The sequence below is a fragment of the Zootermopsis nevadensis genome, unplaced genomic scaffold, assembly GCF_977971745.1.
Source record: "Zootermopsis nevadensis isolate Lab colony 2312 unplaced genomic scaffold, Znev_1.0 Znev_ptg000006l, whole genome shotgun sequence".
NCBI lineage: Eukaryota > Metazoa > Arthropoda > Insecta > Blattodea > Termopsidae > Zootermopsis > Zootermopsis nevadensis.
In genome coordinates, this window is record NW_028259138.1 from 8,922,209 (window position 1) to 8,939,075 (window position 16,867).

General features: G+C 39.2%; 1 protein-coding gene across 37 annotated transcripts in view; it reads right to left on the reverse strand.

Moving 5' to 3' along the window:
* The window catches only part of shot (dystonin-like protein short stop), a 308,131-nt gene that overhangs the window by 122,332 nt on the left and 168,932 nt on the right, over window positions 1–16,867 (reverse strand). For 27 of the 37 annotated variants that reach the window (XM_087343471.1, XM_087343467.1, XM_087343482.1 and 24 more), the window contains 11 exons: window positions 12,500–12,663; window positions 11,457–11,572; window positions 7,851–7,954; window positions 6,846–7,061; window positions 5,579–5,709; window positions 4,722–4,979; window positions 3,883–4,087; window positions 3,432–3,560; window positions 2,629–2,868; window positions 1,226–1,249; window positions 20–261 (listed from right to left, as the gene is read on the reverse strand). In XM_087343471.1, the coding sequence (XP_087199597.1) occupies window positions 20–261; window positions 1,226–1,249; window positions 2,629–2,868; window positions 3,432–3,560; window positions 3,883–4,087; window positions 4,722–4,979; window positions 5,579–5,709; window positions 6,846–7,061; window positions 7,851–7,954; window positions 11,457–11,572; window positions 12,500–12,663 (1,829 nt within the window). The remainder of the gene's footprint in view (window positions 1–19; window positions 262–1,225; window positions 1,250–2,628; window positions 2,869–3,431; window positions 3,561–3,882; window positions 4,088–4,721; window positions 4,980–5,578; window positions 5,710–6,845; window positions 7,062–7,850; window positions 7,955–11,456; window positions 11,573–12,499; window positions 12,664–16,867) is intronic. The other 10 variants (XM_087343486.1, XM_087343476.1, XM_087343499.1 and 7 more) reach the window with 1 other exon arrangement.

A 16,867-nucleotide genomic window follows, 5' to 3' on the forward strand; every position in this document is an offset into this window, starting at 1 on the left:
TCTGCAAAATAAAACATACTTTGTGATCCACTCCTCAGCCTCGCGCACTTCTCGGTAAAACTGATGGTAGACAGAAGCATGTTTGAGGTGCGTCTCCAAACACAACGTAAGCTGTAGGAGCCATGCCCACTGTGTTTGCATAGCAGCCATATATGCTTCAATGCACTTTGCTGCTGGATGGTGTTGTAAAACAAGAGATTCACCACGGTCTTGGACTGCACTGAACTGTATCTCACGCTTCTCTAAGTCACTCATAAGAGACTGCAACAGGGAGAATGGGTAAATTTAGCAAACTGAACCTCAACTTAACAACACTTTACATTTGTTTAAAATATGAATAACTACAAATGGCTGAATGAACAAGAGTTACCAAATGTCAACATTTTCCTGCATATTGTATCTACCTCAATACTATGAAACTTTTTTCCCACTAAATACTCCCCCCCCCGTACATTTATCACAATTGCGCATCTTCAATCCTGTTGACTCTTTTATAAGAATCAATCTTACAAGAAATTACTACTTAACAAATCATTAATCATCTGTATGTTGGCCTCAGAGCCCCTTTATTTGATTATTTATCAGTACTTTTAAAGTCAATTTAATTATTCAGTTGATTATAACATTATGTAGTCAGGTACTGTAAACACAGCTTATTTTATTTAATTCTTCTGTGGCTACCAGCTGTGTAAGGTGGTTTAATGGGGAAAACACAAACATTTTGAGAACCATCTTTGTCCTCGTCCTCAGGTTACTGAAGTTGTAGAAGATCTCATCTGTGCTCGGGCACGGCAGGATCTTCTACAACTTCAGTACCCTAAGGATGAAGACAAAGATGGTTTAAAAGAGAGAGAGAGCGCACATTCAACTATTTACTTTAACTGTGTGACACACATGACACAAGAAAATAAAACAGTTGTTCTATTATACCATGAGCAAGGAACACAATTCTGAAGCAATAAATACATGTATTATCACAGCACACAGTTGCTGATGTTATTTTTGTTGCTTCTTAACAAGCATCTATAAGAAATAACGGAAACTAGCACAATCTGAATTTTACATAAATGCTGTAACATTCCAGAACATACCTTAACACGGAAATAAATGTGGTGATATAATAGCATACTGTCACTGAGGTATGCTGCACGCATAAACAGGCATGACACAAAGAAGTGTACAAAAAAAAAAAAGTTCATGCAAACATCATCTAAACAGTACAAACCTCACAGCCTGATCCAAAGGATCTCTGGGCATGGAAACAAAATAGCACATTAAGTACCTACACAAACTGATACATAAATCACATTAAACTAGTGGACATAACTAGTATCAAGAATGCAAAGCTTCATGCTCACAATACAGTACGAACTTTTCAATAAAGTGTTGAAATATCTCAGTTTCATGTAATGTTTTCACCTCCTTAGCATGTGCTACATGCCCCTACAACTTCATCCTCCTTGATTTTAATCATCATAACACAATCTAATGAATCGTATCTCTTGTGCATATTACATGTTCCTCACATCTCACCCTCCATGATGTAATCATCCTAACTATATCAGGTGAAAAGTTGAAGTTACAAAGTTCTTCACTGTGTACATTCCTTCAACCTTCTGTCACATATCTTTCTGAAGTTTAAATATTCTCTTTAGCATGCTGTTCTAAAATATCACCAATCTGTGTTATTCCTTTACAATGAGAAACCAAGTTGCACATCCACATACAAAGGATAACTATACAAATTTAAGAATTGAGGTTTTCACAGCGATGAGTATGAAGATTTCTGTCTTCTGGGTTGTTGCGCTGTGTAGTCTGGTCGATGTTTACCAACGTTTCAGAGGTCATACTGCCTCCGTCATCAGGGAGATGACAGAGGCACTATGACCTCTGAAACGTTGGTTAACATCGACCAGACTACACGGTGCAACGACCCAGAAGACAGAAATCTTCAAGTGTACAGTTATGTATCTTCAGGTTCTTAGCACACACGGACTTACGGTTGAAAGTATTTTCTGCATTTAATCTTTTAATCACTAATACAATTAATTAAGTACTGCATTATACTTAGCTAGAAGTTGTCACAGAATGAAACAATATTTCAGGTACAGAATATTCAACAACAAAAACATGGCATAATACATTGTTAATGAGCATCACTGAAAATGTAAATGGGGTTCCATATTATGGTCAACAACAGGATCTGCCCCTCACTTAATGGTACCTGCACCTTGTCGTGGTGGTGGGGCTTGAGTACCTCAGTCACCCAAGAGCTATGCTGGCGGTAGCATAGCTACTGGTAGGGCCTCCCTAGCCAGATTGGTCGAGGGGGAGAGGTCAGACTAAGACAGGTACCCTGGTCCTCCAGGTTGGGGGTTGGTCGCAAGGCTAACAAGTTTGCACCGTAAAAAGGAAGATGTTTCGAAACCTCAATCAAAGCCTCGGACAGACGGACCGGATGGAAGAGGAACATTGAGAAGGCTATGGACCATAGAAGAAGAAGAAGAGGATCTGCCAACATCTTTGTAACAGCCCTCTTCCATTTCACAACCAACACACAATGTACTGTTTGGCACATACTCAATGTTATGTCCATAATGGACAGTGAGGTAGATACCTCATTCTTACCTCATAGTACTGCTCAATAGCTGGGATGTTGAGATTCTTGTCACTCCAGTCCCGCGACAATTCAACTTCCTCTTTCTCATTAAGCCAGATAAGTTCATTGGTTGCTGACTGAAGGAAATCCTGAAGTGTTTCCAAGTCTGAGAGGCGTTTGTTGGATGTCACAAGTAGTTCGGCATACACCTTCTGCAGCTGGCTGAGATGTTGTGTGTACAGCTGAAGCTCTTCACCATGGAAATTGTTCTAAAACAGATCACAACATAAAAATAACTCAAGAGAATTTCTTGAAAAAGGGACAGCTGGTCAAGAAACTGACAGAGAATAAGAAACATTACGGTGGAGAAAAGTGTGTGACGAGCGTCACAATTCAAATTCTTCCAAAAATAATACTCGCATGATGAACCAAAGTAGGATGAAATGGGTGCACCTCGTAGCATGCATGACAGAGAAGAAATGCACACAGAATTTTTGTCATAAATTATATTGAGAAAAGGCCAGTTGGGGCACCTAGCCATATCTAGGCATGGAATAATAATACTGAAACTGGTTTTAAAACAAATAAGGTGTGACTGTGTGGACTGGAATAATCTGGCTCAGGACAAAATCAAATGGCAGGCTCTTTTAAACACAATAATAAACCTTCAGGTTCAACTGAAGATAGGTGATTTCTCGACTAGCCAATTGACAGATTCTCAGCAAACACCATCATTCATGGATGTAGTTAGTTCTGCTATAAAGTTTATCTAGGAAATGGAAACACTCCAACTTTATGTATTGCCAAGCCCTGATACTGTGGTGAAACTCACCTTGGCAGATACACAGTGCTCCACTCTGATATGGAATTGCTCAATATTCTTGTGTTCTCGTTGATGGATATCCAGTTCATTCTGAACACTGGGCAGGTCAGACCCATACTCCGCTTCTTGCAGTTGTTTCTAGGAAATAATTCACAGGACATAATAAACTTATGCAGGCAAAAACTTTTACAGAATCACACATTCCTAATATGAAACATTTTATGTAACATACATGGAAAATGAATCAGCGAGAGTAGCTCAGTGCAGTGATTTGATATAGGCTAGATGACAGGCTTTTATTCATGGCATATAAAACATTTTTCTCTTCATAAAACACAAAGAAGCAGCTGTGGAGCCACAGCAGCATAGCCACCTCTTTTTCCCAATTTTTGGTACTGCCCAACAATAAAATTTGTGACAGTGCACAAAAAAGCAAAACAGAAATCAAGTAATAGCTTACCAATTTGTTTTGACACCATTCAGTGCATTCCTGAAGCTGGCGGAAATGAATGTTGGTCTCAACCAGTCGAGTTTCTAGGACAGTACGTGTCTGTCGTGTCACTGTCCGTTCTTCCACTGGGAATGATATGGAGGCAAGTGGAGTGATAAGCTTTGAATGTAGCAGTGATCTGAGTGCTACCCAACGTTGGTGCAGCTTCTGAACTCTGGAGAATCAAATGCATAAAATGTGATAAAAAACATTAATAACAATTAAGAGTGCCTACCAACCAAAAATAGAATAAAAACTGCAAGATTTCAAGTTCTCATGGCAAAGAGTATAAAAATGACTGTCTTCTAGGATGGTGTGCTATGTAGTCAGATACAAGTTTACCACGTTTTAGAGTTGCTTGTTGCTTCCATTGTCGAGGAATCTGCACCTCTGAAACACTGGTAAACTTCTACCAGACTACAGAGTCCAATGTCCCAGAAGACAGTCATCTTCAAAAAGAAATTGTTCACTTCATTAAGCAGCATGCCATGAAGGCAGATAGGTGGAATGAAAGTTATGCTCCACAAATTCCCAACATAGGCATTTGATGAAGTGGACAGTCTGACGTTCCAACTGTCTACTTCAGATCCTTGAATCCACTGTAGAAGGGGCTGGTTGAACCCAAAAGCTCTTTGGAATGTACATATGAATGGACATGGCTATCCAGACCAGCGGAAACAATGGATTATGAACACAAACACCAAACTGCAGAACAACCTTAACAAGCTGGAGCACTACAGCATCTTCACTTGTTCCATGATCGGTGGTCGGGATCAAGGAATGTTCACGGTGTATCTAAATTCACTGACCTCTTATGAAGGTCAGGAGCCTGAGGATAGCGCCCATCTCTGAGGCTCTGCACATCTCCAAACAAACTATTGATGCTCTCCTCTGTAAGTCTTATGTCTTGCTCCAGAAGATCAACATTGTGCTTGGCATCGAGTGGGTGCAGGCGATCTAGCCGGTGAGCTTCATCTTCTACTCTTTGTTCTAATTCTTCTAAACGGGAGTCCACTTGCTTCATTTCACGATGAACCTTTTCTGCCAAACGCTGCAAGCGCTCCAATCTAAAACGAATATGAAACTTTCTTCACATCCAAAAGCTCTAGCACTTAACATTTCTAAGCATTCACAGTAAAACTGGCACATGATAGAAGAACTGTGTATCAGTTATGGTCTGTCTTTAGTTACAACGCATCTCGTGTGCTCTGGTTAATAAATAAATGTTTCCTTATACTCCACTAAGAAAACAGCACACCACATGAAAAATATTATTGAAACACAAGTTACAGATCTTGACGAGATCTACGTTTCAAGTTAATGCCAATTTGTTATAATTGTTATTTTAAGAACCATTCAAAAGTCTGATACCACCATCATTTAAAGAAGATATTGTATCAGACTGACATGGACCAAAATTAAATCTATCCAAAAACATTTGGCACTGACTCCAAATTCCCAGACTTCATCAAAACCCACAGGATAGTTTTGGATATAAAACATGCAGGGAGGCCAACAGACAATCACTTCCAGATAATAATAAAGAATGGCAGAAGGAAATGTCATAGTGAAGGCAAAGACAAACTGATATACTTTTATTATTATTTCCTTTGCTTAATACATTCAAAATTTCAGCAATACCATTAATTTATCATTTTCTACTCGCCTTTTGATCTCTTCAACAATGGCATGATCTCGTTCCTGGTGAGCCAGCATTAGTCGATTCCAGTTCTTTTCCAGTACGTCGATATGCAGCTCTGGCTCCATATCTACTTCTCCCACAGCTTCAAAGTACCTCTGTTTAACAAATACATTTCATAATTTTTAACAAATATATTTCATAATATAACATTACAACACGTCTTTTCATAGAGTTAGCAACAAACCACGATACCTGACATTTCTCTCGAACGTAATCTGACATCCCTTGTTTATGCAACTCTATCAGATACTTTACAAAGCATTTATTTAGAATAGTAGAATTAACGATGTATGAATAGTCCACACTACTGTCACAAGTGCAGAGCACAATTATAAAATAAACTGGTTTACATCAAACAGAATGCAAACAAACCACACAGTTACTTGCACAACAGAAATACGTAGAAATATACTGTGCCAATATTAACCACATTTAATTTAAACTTCAAGTGGAGACCGTCCCCAGCCTCTTGCCAATATCAGAGTTCACTCAAACCTATTCAATGGTATCAGTTGAAATACACAGATGTAAAGCTATTACCTCCCCTTCACACACTAATTTTGTAAGTTTAACACAAGTAATGCATAAACTGAGTATAAATAAACCAAGAATATATTATTTTAAGATTTCACAAATCATATACGTCATCACAAAAACCAGAAGATTAATGTAAGATTTGAGGTTTTCACAGTGGTGAGTATGAAGATTTCTGTCTTCTGGGTTGTTGCGCTGTGTAGTCTGGTCGATGTTAAACAACGTTTCGGAGGTCATACTGCCTCCGTCATCAGGGCGATGAATATGCCAATAGGGTGTAGGGCTAGGTTTATAGGTGCCAGAATGTGAATGGAGTAGCCTGCCCAGAGGCAATGGGAGCAGGCATGGGAGTGAACCACTAGGAGGGCGTGGGCGAGTGTGAGAGAGGGAGAGAAAGGAAAGAGAGCGAGAGGGGGGCTCAGGAAGTGTGCCCGGTGGGACATTTGGAGTTCGGTTGAATGTGATCGGGGCCGTGAATAGGGCCAGGTTGGTTCTGGTGGTGCACTCTGGATCTCTCTCAGAGCCCTGATGACGGAGGCAGTATGACCTCTGAAACATTGGTTAACATTGACCAGTCTACACAGCGCAACAACCCAGAAGATTAATGTTTACTGCATTCACCATCTCTCTGATTCCCCAGTTCACTTCAGAACCTTCCACTACTCAAGTTAAAATGCTTCAGTAAAATGAGATTTACTTCTAATTCTCGGAAAATGTGCGTAAGTCTCTGTTTGTCCTTCTGCCGCGGTGGAACTTCATCTGTTCGAAAGCGACTTGATTCGGCAGCAAGTTTCTTCATTTCGATTAATGTGTTCGGAAACGTTCGATCCAACATGATGGATAATTTCTCCCTCATCCACAAATGAAGGGAGCTAGCAATGTCTCGATATTCGGCACTTCGTTGCTGTGATTCCTAATGGCAAACACAATACAAATTAGTTACATATTAGATGACACTAAATACATGTTCAGTCTATTTTGTAATGACCATCCACTGACATGATTAGACCTGGAAAATTTTTATTGTGGGTGTTGCTAGCCGGTACACAGATCAGATCAGATCATGGCATGAATAATAGAAACACGGTACTGTTGAGTAATTCACTCTATGAAGCACAGTCCTTGAGAAAGTGATATTCGTTCAGCTGGTCAAAAAATTGCCACTTTTTATGGAACCTGGAACTTCATTATTGTGTTTAGAAGAATTCACAACTGGACTGTATCATGAACCAATGGAATCTAACACAAAGTTGGCTTACTGACTGACTCCATGAAACAAGAGTTCTTCTTAAAAAGTTGCCAGTCAAAAAATAACCCACCTCTGAAAGAACCGGAATGCTCCATGTTCACTGCAGCCTGCCACCAATCCCTATCCTGGGCCAAATGAATTCAGTCCCCTCACTCCCACCCAATTTCCATTTTAATATTATCCCCCTACCCAGATCTTCTGTGTGGTCTCTTCTCTTCAGGGTTCCAAACAAAATTTTGTGTGCAATTTTCATTTCTCCCATAAATGCAATCCAAAAAATCACACCATACTGATTAAAAATTAATTTTAATAATAAACTGCCACCTATACAAAGGTCTTGCAAGTGGTCACTTCATTCAGGTTTTCTGATTAAAACACTGCGTACAATTCTCATCTCATCCTCCATGATCTGATCTGGCAAATAACAAATTATTACGCACAACTTCTACTTACGCGGTCGTAGAGAGGGTGTATCGGTGGAGGTTCGGGGAAGACATCGTACAGAGATGAGATATATGTAATGAGTGACTTCTCATCTGGTTCAGGGGTATCAACATCTGTAAGCACAAGACAGTAACTCTTTAAAACAACTTATCTTAATTCCCTAAAGCTCATTAGTAACTAAATGTACCAGGTGCTCTAACAGTGAGTAACTCTGCATTTTGTGTTTATGAGTTTTGTATTATTCTCAGAATAAACAGCGATTATATTCCCACACAACATTGACTAATTGATATTTGTAATGGAGATGAGTTTTATTTTGTTTCAGGTATGGACTCAACTGTTAAGCATTAATTACATAAGCTTCAGCTTCAAAGGGTTAAGATTATTAGTAAATTTCCTTGGGTAATTTAATAACATATTACTGGGCAAAAAGGATACAAAGAGGATTTTGTTGCCAATGTAACTATCAAGATAAAATGATTGGCAAAGGCACCTATTTAAGTACACAAATAACAAACGAAGAGAACGAGACTCTGAAACTCATTAGTACATGCAAAAAATGCATAAATTCATCAAACAGAATAAAAATGTAGTATAACATGAAGATAAAGAAGACAATTTCTGATCTGAGAAGTATTCATTTTTACATTCACATGCCTACTTCATATTTGACAGGTACCAGGTTGAAATCTCAGTCCCTCCATGCAAATTCAATTGTTAACTTAATGTTTAAATTCATTAAAGATACTGTATCAGTTACTGAAGTAACACTGCACTAAAAATAGATTACAGGATGATATGAATGACAAACTGTTAGCATCAAAGGACTGAGGATTGTTAATTATTGATTCTTGGTTTATTTTACACTTTCTCATCTGTCTGATTCAAGAATACCTGTGACCAACACCAATGTAAGTTGAATTCTTCACCACATACACATTCCTTGTTTTTTTTTATATATCCAGTACACACCATTCAGCATGGTGTGCATTGGTGGTTAGCAGGATTCACGACCAATCAGTACATGGGTTCGACCGGGACCACGACATTTAACGCTCGTGCTGTGACCCCCTTTTTTGCGAGATGATGATGAAAGTGGAGTAACTTTTTGGATGCCACGGAGAAACCGGGAAAATCCCAGAGGAAAAATTCTGTGTTGCCTAGACCACGGCCCTGCCCAACAAAAGTTGTAAATCTGAGCACCGCCGGGAATCGAACCCGGGACCCCAGTATTACAAGCCTAATGTTCTAACTGCTAGACTGCAGTGGCGGTATCATTCCTTGGTACCCTCACATCAATCAATGAGATGAAACTGCAAACATTAATTCTTTCTCACATATTGCAAGCTGCTGTTTTAACTGATCCTTCTTAAGGTGTGGCTTAACGCAGGCGTTACATGAACCTGTGCTGTTACTGCTATATCTACAATGAACGGAAGTTATAATACTATAGACAGGTGTCTGAACCACTCCACCCTTCTTGCTCCATCACCTGCGTCCATGACTCTCAACACTTCCTCCCTCTAAACAACTAAAGGTCTATTGAAGAGAAAGATTTTCCTCCCTGTTCGTTGTTCAAACTTATCCTTGTCTAACCTGACCTAGCCACGCCTAAAAACCCTAACTTACCCTAATCCATAACCATGCATCACTGTACGTGTTTAGACTAGCCTATTCTAATCTAACATAGCCCAAACCTTATCCACTCTAACACGGCTCTGTCATATCCTACCCTACCCCAACTCAACCTAACCTACCCCAGTCTAACCTAACCTAACCTAGACTAGACTGGCTCCAGATGAACCATGCAGCAAGACAGACAAAAAGATGAACAAGCAGATAATGCCAGCCTTATACACACTGTTCATTAATATCTTGAATTTGTGTCAGATTATGTTTTACTGACAAGCATGCTCAAGTGGAAAAACATATTAAGTGTCAAGAACAGTAAAAGATTACAAATACTGTTAACACATGTCCAATTAAGTTAACACAGACAGTATGATACACAGTGCGGCAACTGGAAAACGGGACTGATGCTGGAAAAAAATAATGGTTCCATGTAAGAGAAATCTGAGCATTGTTTATTCAAAGTAGCTTCCTCCTGCACCTATACGCTGCACACAACGACCATGAAGCAACTGGGAGGAATTGCGGATGGCCGTGTCTGGAATTCTGTTCAATACTCTCGTTACAGCCCTTTGAATGGTGTCCACGTCATCAAAACAACAGCCTTTCAGTGGTGCTTTGAGTTTTGGAAACAAAAAGAAGTCACATGGTGCTAAGTCCGGTGGATACGGTGGATGCGACAATACACAGACTTTTTTGGTGGCCAAAAACTCCCTATCAATGAGAGCCTTATGGCTTGGCACTTTGTCTTGCAACAGGAACCAACTGCCATCTTCTCGATACATAGGCCGTACATGACGGATTCTCTGAAGCAAACGTTCCAAAATGTCCAGATAGTAGGCAGCAGTAACTGTCTCGCCACTGGGTATGAACTCTTTGTGCACAATTCCCTCGCTGTCGTAGAAAATGATAATCATTGTTTTGATTTTTGATCTTTCTTGGCTCGGGGAGAGTTTGCTGACTTCTACTCCGCAATTTGTAGCTTTGTTTCGGGGTCGTACTGGAAACACCACGTCTCGTCACCCGTAACGATCGAATTCAGGAAGTTGGGTTTGTTTTCAGTGGCATCAATGAGTTCCCTGCAGTATTCAACTCGGAACTGTTGTTGATCGTCTGTTAATGAATGTGGAACAAACCGCTCACAGACCTTAATTTTTTTCAAATCCTGAGTTATTATTTGTCGAATGGTTTATTTATTAACCTCAGTGACCCCAAGAGCTACTGGTAGGGCCTCCCTAGCCAGATTGGTCGAAGGGGAGAGGTGAGACTAAGACAGGTACCCTGGTCCTCCAGGTTGGAGGTTGGTCGCAAGGCTAACAACCTTGCACCGTAAAAAGGAAGATGTTTCGAAACCTCGATCAAAGCCTCGGACAGACGGACCTAACAGAGGAGCGAATGGAAGAGGAGAATTGAGGAGGCCATGGACCGAATAAGGACCGGAGAGCCATAGAAGAAGTTTATTTATTAACGCACAGATCCTCTGAAATCATTCGAAGCGTTGCACATCGGTTGTTGGTGATTCACCTATTCAATCAACTCTGGCGTTCGAATCGTTTTTGCTGGGCCAGGATGTTCATCATCTTCCAATGATTCTCTTCCATGGCGGAAACTGTTATGCCACTCAAAAACACGTGTACGAGACAGACAATTATCTCCGTACACTTGCTTCATCATTCGAAACGTTTCCGTGGCACTTTTGCCCAGCCGAACACAAAATTTGATGTTCGCTCTTTGTTCCATTCTTGATTCACAACACACACACAAGAGAGACGTCTACTTCAGCTCAAACTACGTTCTCAAACGGCGACAATGTGTGATGACCTTCGGTGTAGCACTCTAGGAACAATCTCTCTTTGGATTCATATTCACTTCTGGTAGATGGCAGCACCAGTTCATGCCTCATAACACCAGTCCCGTTTTCCAGTTGCCGCACTGCATTTTAGCCTCTCATGATAGACGCAAACAAGGGGCTGAAGTATTTTTTACCTTCAGGATCAAGAAGTCTGGTCACGCCATATTCCCTCTCTGCAACATTGAATGCATTCTCTAGGCGATCTCGTGCAATTCGTGATCGGATTGAGCGCCAGTCGATTAGATCAGGTCTGAAAACAAAATTACACTCCACGTATAGTCCCACTATCATATCATACCACATCACGTCATAAATCATATCAAATACGTATATTTGCTTACACTTGCCTTGCCAAAATGTACATAAAATTACTGAAGTAAACATACGATTTAATATTTAAAAACATTTCCTGAAACAATAAGTTACGTGAAGGGATTACAAGATTCCTTCCAAGTATATATCACCTCCAACTACAGTATTTAAATAACACAAAGGTACTTTTCAAAACCGGCTGACCGCAGAACAAGTATTTATAAAATCTCTATCTGTACTCTGATATTTAGCAAGGCACTTGAAATTACTACAGATCAACATCTGTCCATTACTCGTACTTCAGAAATTCAGACACACGACTTCTTCATTTAACAATCTCAGAAATATTCCAATTTTTTTGGAAATGTTTAAAAAATATGCAGTTATTTACCATACAAATTATTACGCAGCATAACAAAATACAAATATTTATCGAAGTCATTGTTAAAATAAATCAGATATTTTAGACTTAAAATAGTTTGGCAAAAATGCACAATACTGACTACAAACTCAATTCCATGCAAATTCTGTCACAGAGAAGCAAGACTTTAATAAAAAACATGGCAAAATATTAAAAAATACTTCAGTCCCTGGAGAGATTTTTATTTATTACATTGCCCCGTGCATTAGAGAAAAGTACATGATACATTTTTCATTTATTCACGTACTAATGAAAGCACACAATAAATTTTTAAGATTCTCTTAAAAACTGTCAAGTAATAGACACAATGACTAAATGCCTCTCCCTACATGTTTATTTTCTACACAGTCTGAATTTTCATTACACATTAATGACACAACAATTACAATTCTCCTGCAAATGTTCAAATGCAAATCACAGTTCGCCTATAATAAAAACAATTACCTGTTACGGTGAATAATAGCATTGAATGCCAAGCCATCGCGCCATGAACTTGTGAAGTCAGTGACTCGGACACCCGGATACTTGGCCGTTGAACGCCTCGCCCATCTCAACAATGCATCTCGCGCTGATACATTAGGCTCCTGGCCCACAACAATATCCGATATCTGGCGAAAGAATAAAGAAAATGTCAATAGTGATTAAACTGAAGTACACTGTATTATAAATGGGACACTCGGGCAATAATAAGTACTATAAGTACAGAATTTAACAAAATAGATATTTGTCAAAAATTCGAAAAAGTCGGCTGTACAGAATACAGACCTTTACCTTCATAAATAAATGCAAAAAAATTATGATCTAGAACAGGGTATGAAGAATGATCTTTCGCCTTGTATACATGCCAACAGTTTGCCTCAAATTTTAACCTTTATAAAATTTTACAAATATTAAATACGTGAAAATGCTCGGGAAGCCAAATTTCAGAACACGGGGTTGCAAGACTAGACCATACACGAGTTCCTATTCTACATTTCTGTTGGCAGACACGTAGATGATACATTTCAATGTGTTTGTGTTAAAAGGTTTGTAAAAACAAATGTCTACATTCTTTACAATTTGCTAAAAATAAAACAGAAAAAGGAAACAGTACTCCTAGCAAGATTTTAGGTTCTCATGGTGGCAAGTATGAAGATGTCAATGCTCAGGGTTGTTATGCAATGCAGTCTGGTAGGAGTTCATCGCCAACGACAGGAAGACCGCCATCTTCACAATATTCCTTACTTGTAACTCTACACATCAATTAACAAGGTACGAAAACATAAACTTCGTGAATCTGTCTCTACAGAAATTAAGTTCGTTGAAAATTAATATTGGGAATTAAATCTGAGACAAAAATAATTGTTTTGATTATCGAATTAACACCACTACTGAATTTAAAGTTTGTTAGATATTTTCAGGAGTATCTAGTTAAACATCACATTACAGAATGTTTATGCACGGTTGTAGAATTTTACGAAATGAAGATTGTCGATATTTTTACTTCCAGTAGTTTTATCTTTCTAACACAAGCTAAACTCTTGGACTTCCAAACAGGGGCATAGTTTTTCTCCTTGCTATCACATCCAGGCCAGCTCATATACACTCCTATCAATTCCCCGAGGGTAAAGTGGCCACAGCGTGAAACTGCCCGATCACCTGCATGTAGTATCAAGTTAACAATGCAATCCCCTACTGATATTTATATTTCTCTCTCTGGGGGTGGGTGGGTTTTGGTGCCAAATATGCATTAGAACTATTTCATTCCCTGAATCATATCCGGTACAAGTGAACAGCTTGGCATAGCAAACGATTTCGCCATTCGACATCACAGACGACTTAAAAAGGAATAAGAATGAGTATATTGAAATTTAAACAGCAGATATATGAACGCACGCACTGTATTCACAATATGGCACAAAATACAAAAAGTTTAATGAACTGTAGACTACAAGAGAGAGAGAGAGAGAGAGAGAGAGAGAGAGAGAGATGGCAGACGTTTGAACTCTTGACATATTAAGAATATGAGCTACCAATTCATATACAGACTGAGGTACTTGTTGGTTATCGGGACACAAAATGGGAGAGTCGAATATCTGGACTTGGATTGGACGGAAAACTGCGCATGCGTATTAGTATACCCGTATACTCGGTTGTTGTTATCTGTTCGTTTAGTTATTTATTGCTGTTCGGTGCCCAAACAATAGAGAGAGAGACTAGACTAGACTAGACTAGACTAACCTAACCTAACCTATTTTTAAAGTGATGTGTCCCGATAACCCACAAGTAACCAGACTGATAATTACTAACATCTAGACACAGAGAAAAACTAATAAAAGGTATGATGATTGTAACACGTAATATTCATATAAGGCACTGGTAGCTAGATTAATGCATCATTATGCATTGTTCCTCAGAAATTTATAGTTTAATAAGAGTAACAGGATTAATGATGAAACATGAGCTTGGTTTACTACAACATTAAGTCAATAAAAAAATTTTGATATAAAAAACACACGTAAAATGGTCATTTGGACAACTAAGTAAGGATAACAGAATGATAATTAAACATTTTAGGGAGATGGTTAAGATGGGAGAAAGATGGAATGGCTCGATATGATATCCAATAGCAGAACGTGTTAAACTTTGGGTTCTCCTTGCAGTGCTATTTCAGTCATCACATTTTCACACTTTTTCATCTTTGAGTGAGTATGCATGTATTGTCAGATCTTTTTATTTAGTGTTCTGTCTGACGACAGGTCCATATGAACAGGATCCTTGCATCCTTTTCTCGGACTGGGACCTGTTCATATACGTTCTTGACAGATGATCCAGAAGTGGTTTGCCATTGCCTTCTTCTGTGTGTGAATGGGATGCCACGGAGAAACCGGGGAAGCCCCCGGAGGAAAACTCCGTGTTGCCTAGACCACGGCCTTGCCCAACACAAGTTATAAATTCGGTCACCGCCGGGAATCGAACCCGAGACCCCAGGATTACAAGGCCAGCGTTCTAACCGCTAGACCACCGTGGCAAGTACAAAATGTGCGGCATATTTATGACACAAATTGTTTTATTTTTCTATTTTTAAATATTTCAGCAAATGATATGCTCAATTGACATATCCTGTATTGAGAATGTATGCTGATGTCCGTCACTTTGTACAAGATGAGGTATTTGGTTTCAGTATGACACTGTAAAATTTAGAACACCAGCAGTCTGAAAGTACTGGATCAGTCAGGAATTTACATACCTCATTTTGCATCTTCACCAATTCCATCTTGTTGCAAACACAATTAAAATCCACAAATTAAGGGGCACAACAAATTGTTAAATATACTTCGTGATTAATAAATCCTGCTGTAGTTGCAATTCTTTACGAGAAGAACTGTATATTTTCACTTGCTTGTTTCTATCAACAAAAACTAAAGGCCAAGCTGAACTGCAAATATACCAGATAAATAAGAATGTATAAACTTAGTACTGATACTTTAAACGTCACCTAGTGAGTGATAATATTGCTTTTCGATTGCATAAATATTTTCTGTATTGTATCATACAAAAATATAATTCGAAAGAATTTTGACCCCCAGTGGAGGACCCTATCCTCAAACACCTGTCACAACCATTACACAAGGGGAAGCAACAGGAAGGAAGAGATAATTACATACGAAGGAGCTTTGCCTTTAATTTGTTAGGTGTGGTAAAATAAAGAAAAATAAGATTGGAAGGGCTTGTAGTACACATGGTAAAATACATATAGAATTTTCGTCGGTAGACCGCCACGGTGGTCTAGCGGTTAGAACGCTGGCCTTGTAATCCAGGGGTCTCGGGTTCGATTCCCGGCGGTGCCCGAATTTATAACTTGTGTTGGGCAAGGCCGTGGTCTAGGAAACATGGAGTTTTCCTCCGGGGGCTTCCCCGGTTTCTCCGTGACATCCCAACAATTACTCCATTCACACACAGAAGAAGGCAATGGCAAACCACTTCTGGATCATCTGCCAACAACGTATATGAACAGGTCCCAGTCCGAGAAAAGGATCGAAGGATCCTGTTCATATGGACCTGTCGTCAGACAGAACACTAAATAATAATAATAATAATAATAATATCGAGAAAGAGTACATTTGGAAAACCCTGGCATACACAGATGGATAAACTGAAGTTCAAAAGGCATATGGCCCATCGGCGGGTCCTGTGAACAAGGTAATGGACCTCTTAGTTTCGAAAAGCAGTGAGTTAACTTTGACCAGCTGAATAACTATCATATTTTTCAAAGAACCTTTACCAGGGCTACTGGCCAATATCAGACCATGATCTATTCAACACGCCACGTATATTATGTACTGTTATTTATAATTGTGTCTGATAAATGAATGGCAACTATTATTAGGAACAGCGTGCTTATATTAAGTCACGATTCCTTAAGTTCATGCCCTCGTATCACATGCCAGGAACGCAAGAGGCACGAACAGGTTATACATAAGATAACGTCCAATGACCTTCTACAAGTCTAGCCTGTGCGGTATTTCAGCTCACTGCAAGTTCAGTCTGTGAGAAACTAAGCTGATTCATACACACCGTGTGCCATGTGCAGCACATCCTCCTCTAAACATTCTCTCAATTTAAGTGACTAACAAACTTTAAGCACAATAACTCCTCGTTTTACCAACGCTCAATTAACATATTTCACGCCACAATTATGCTGGTCGCCGGCTACTGTCCGTGATATGTTTAATATTGACAACATTTCGGAATAAAGCATTCGTATATATCTTCTTTAAAAGTATAATTTTTATCCGAAATAGTGTTTGTAATAAATATTTTAGACACGCT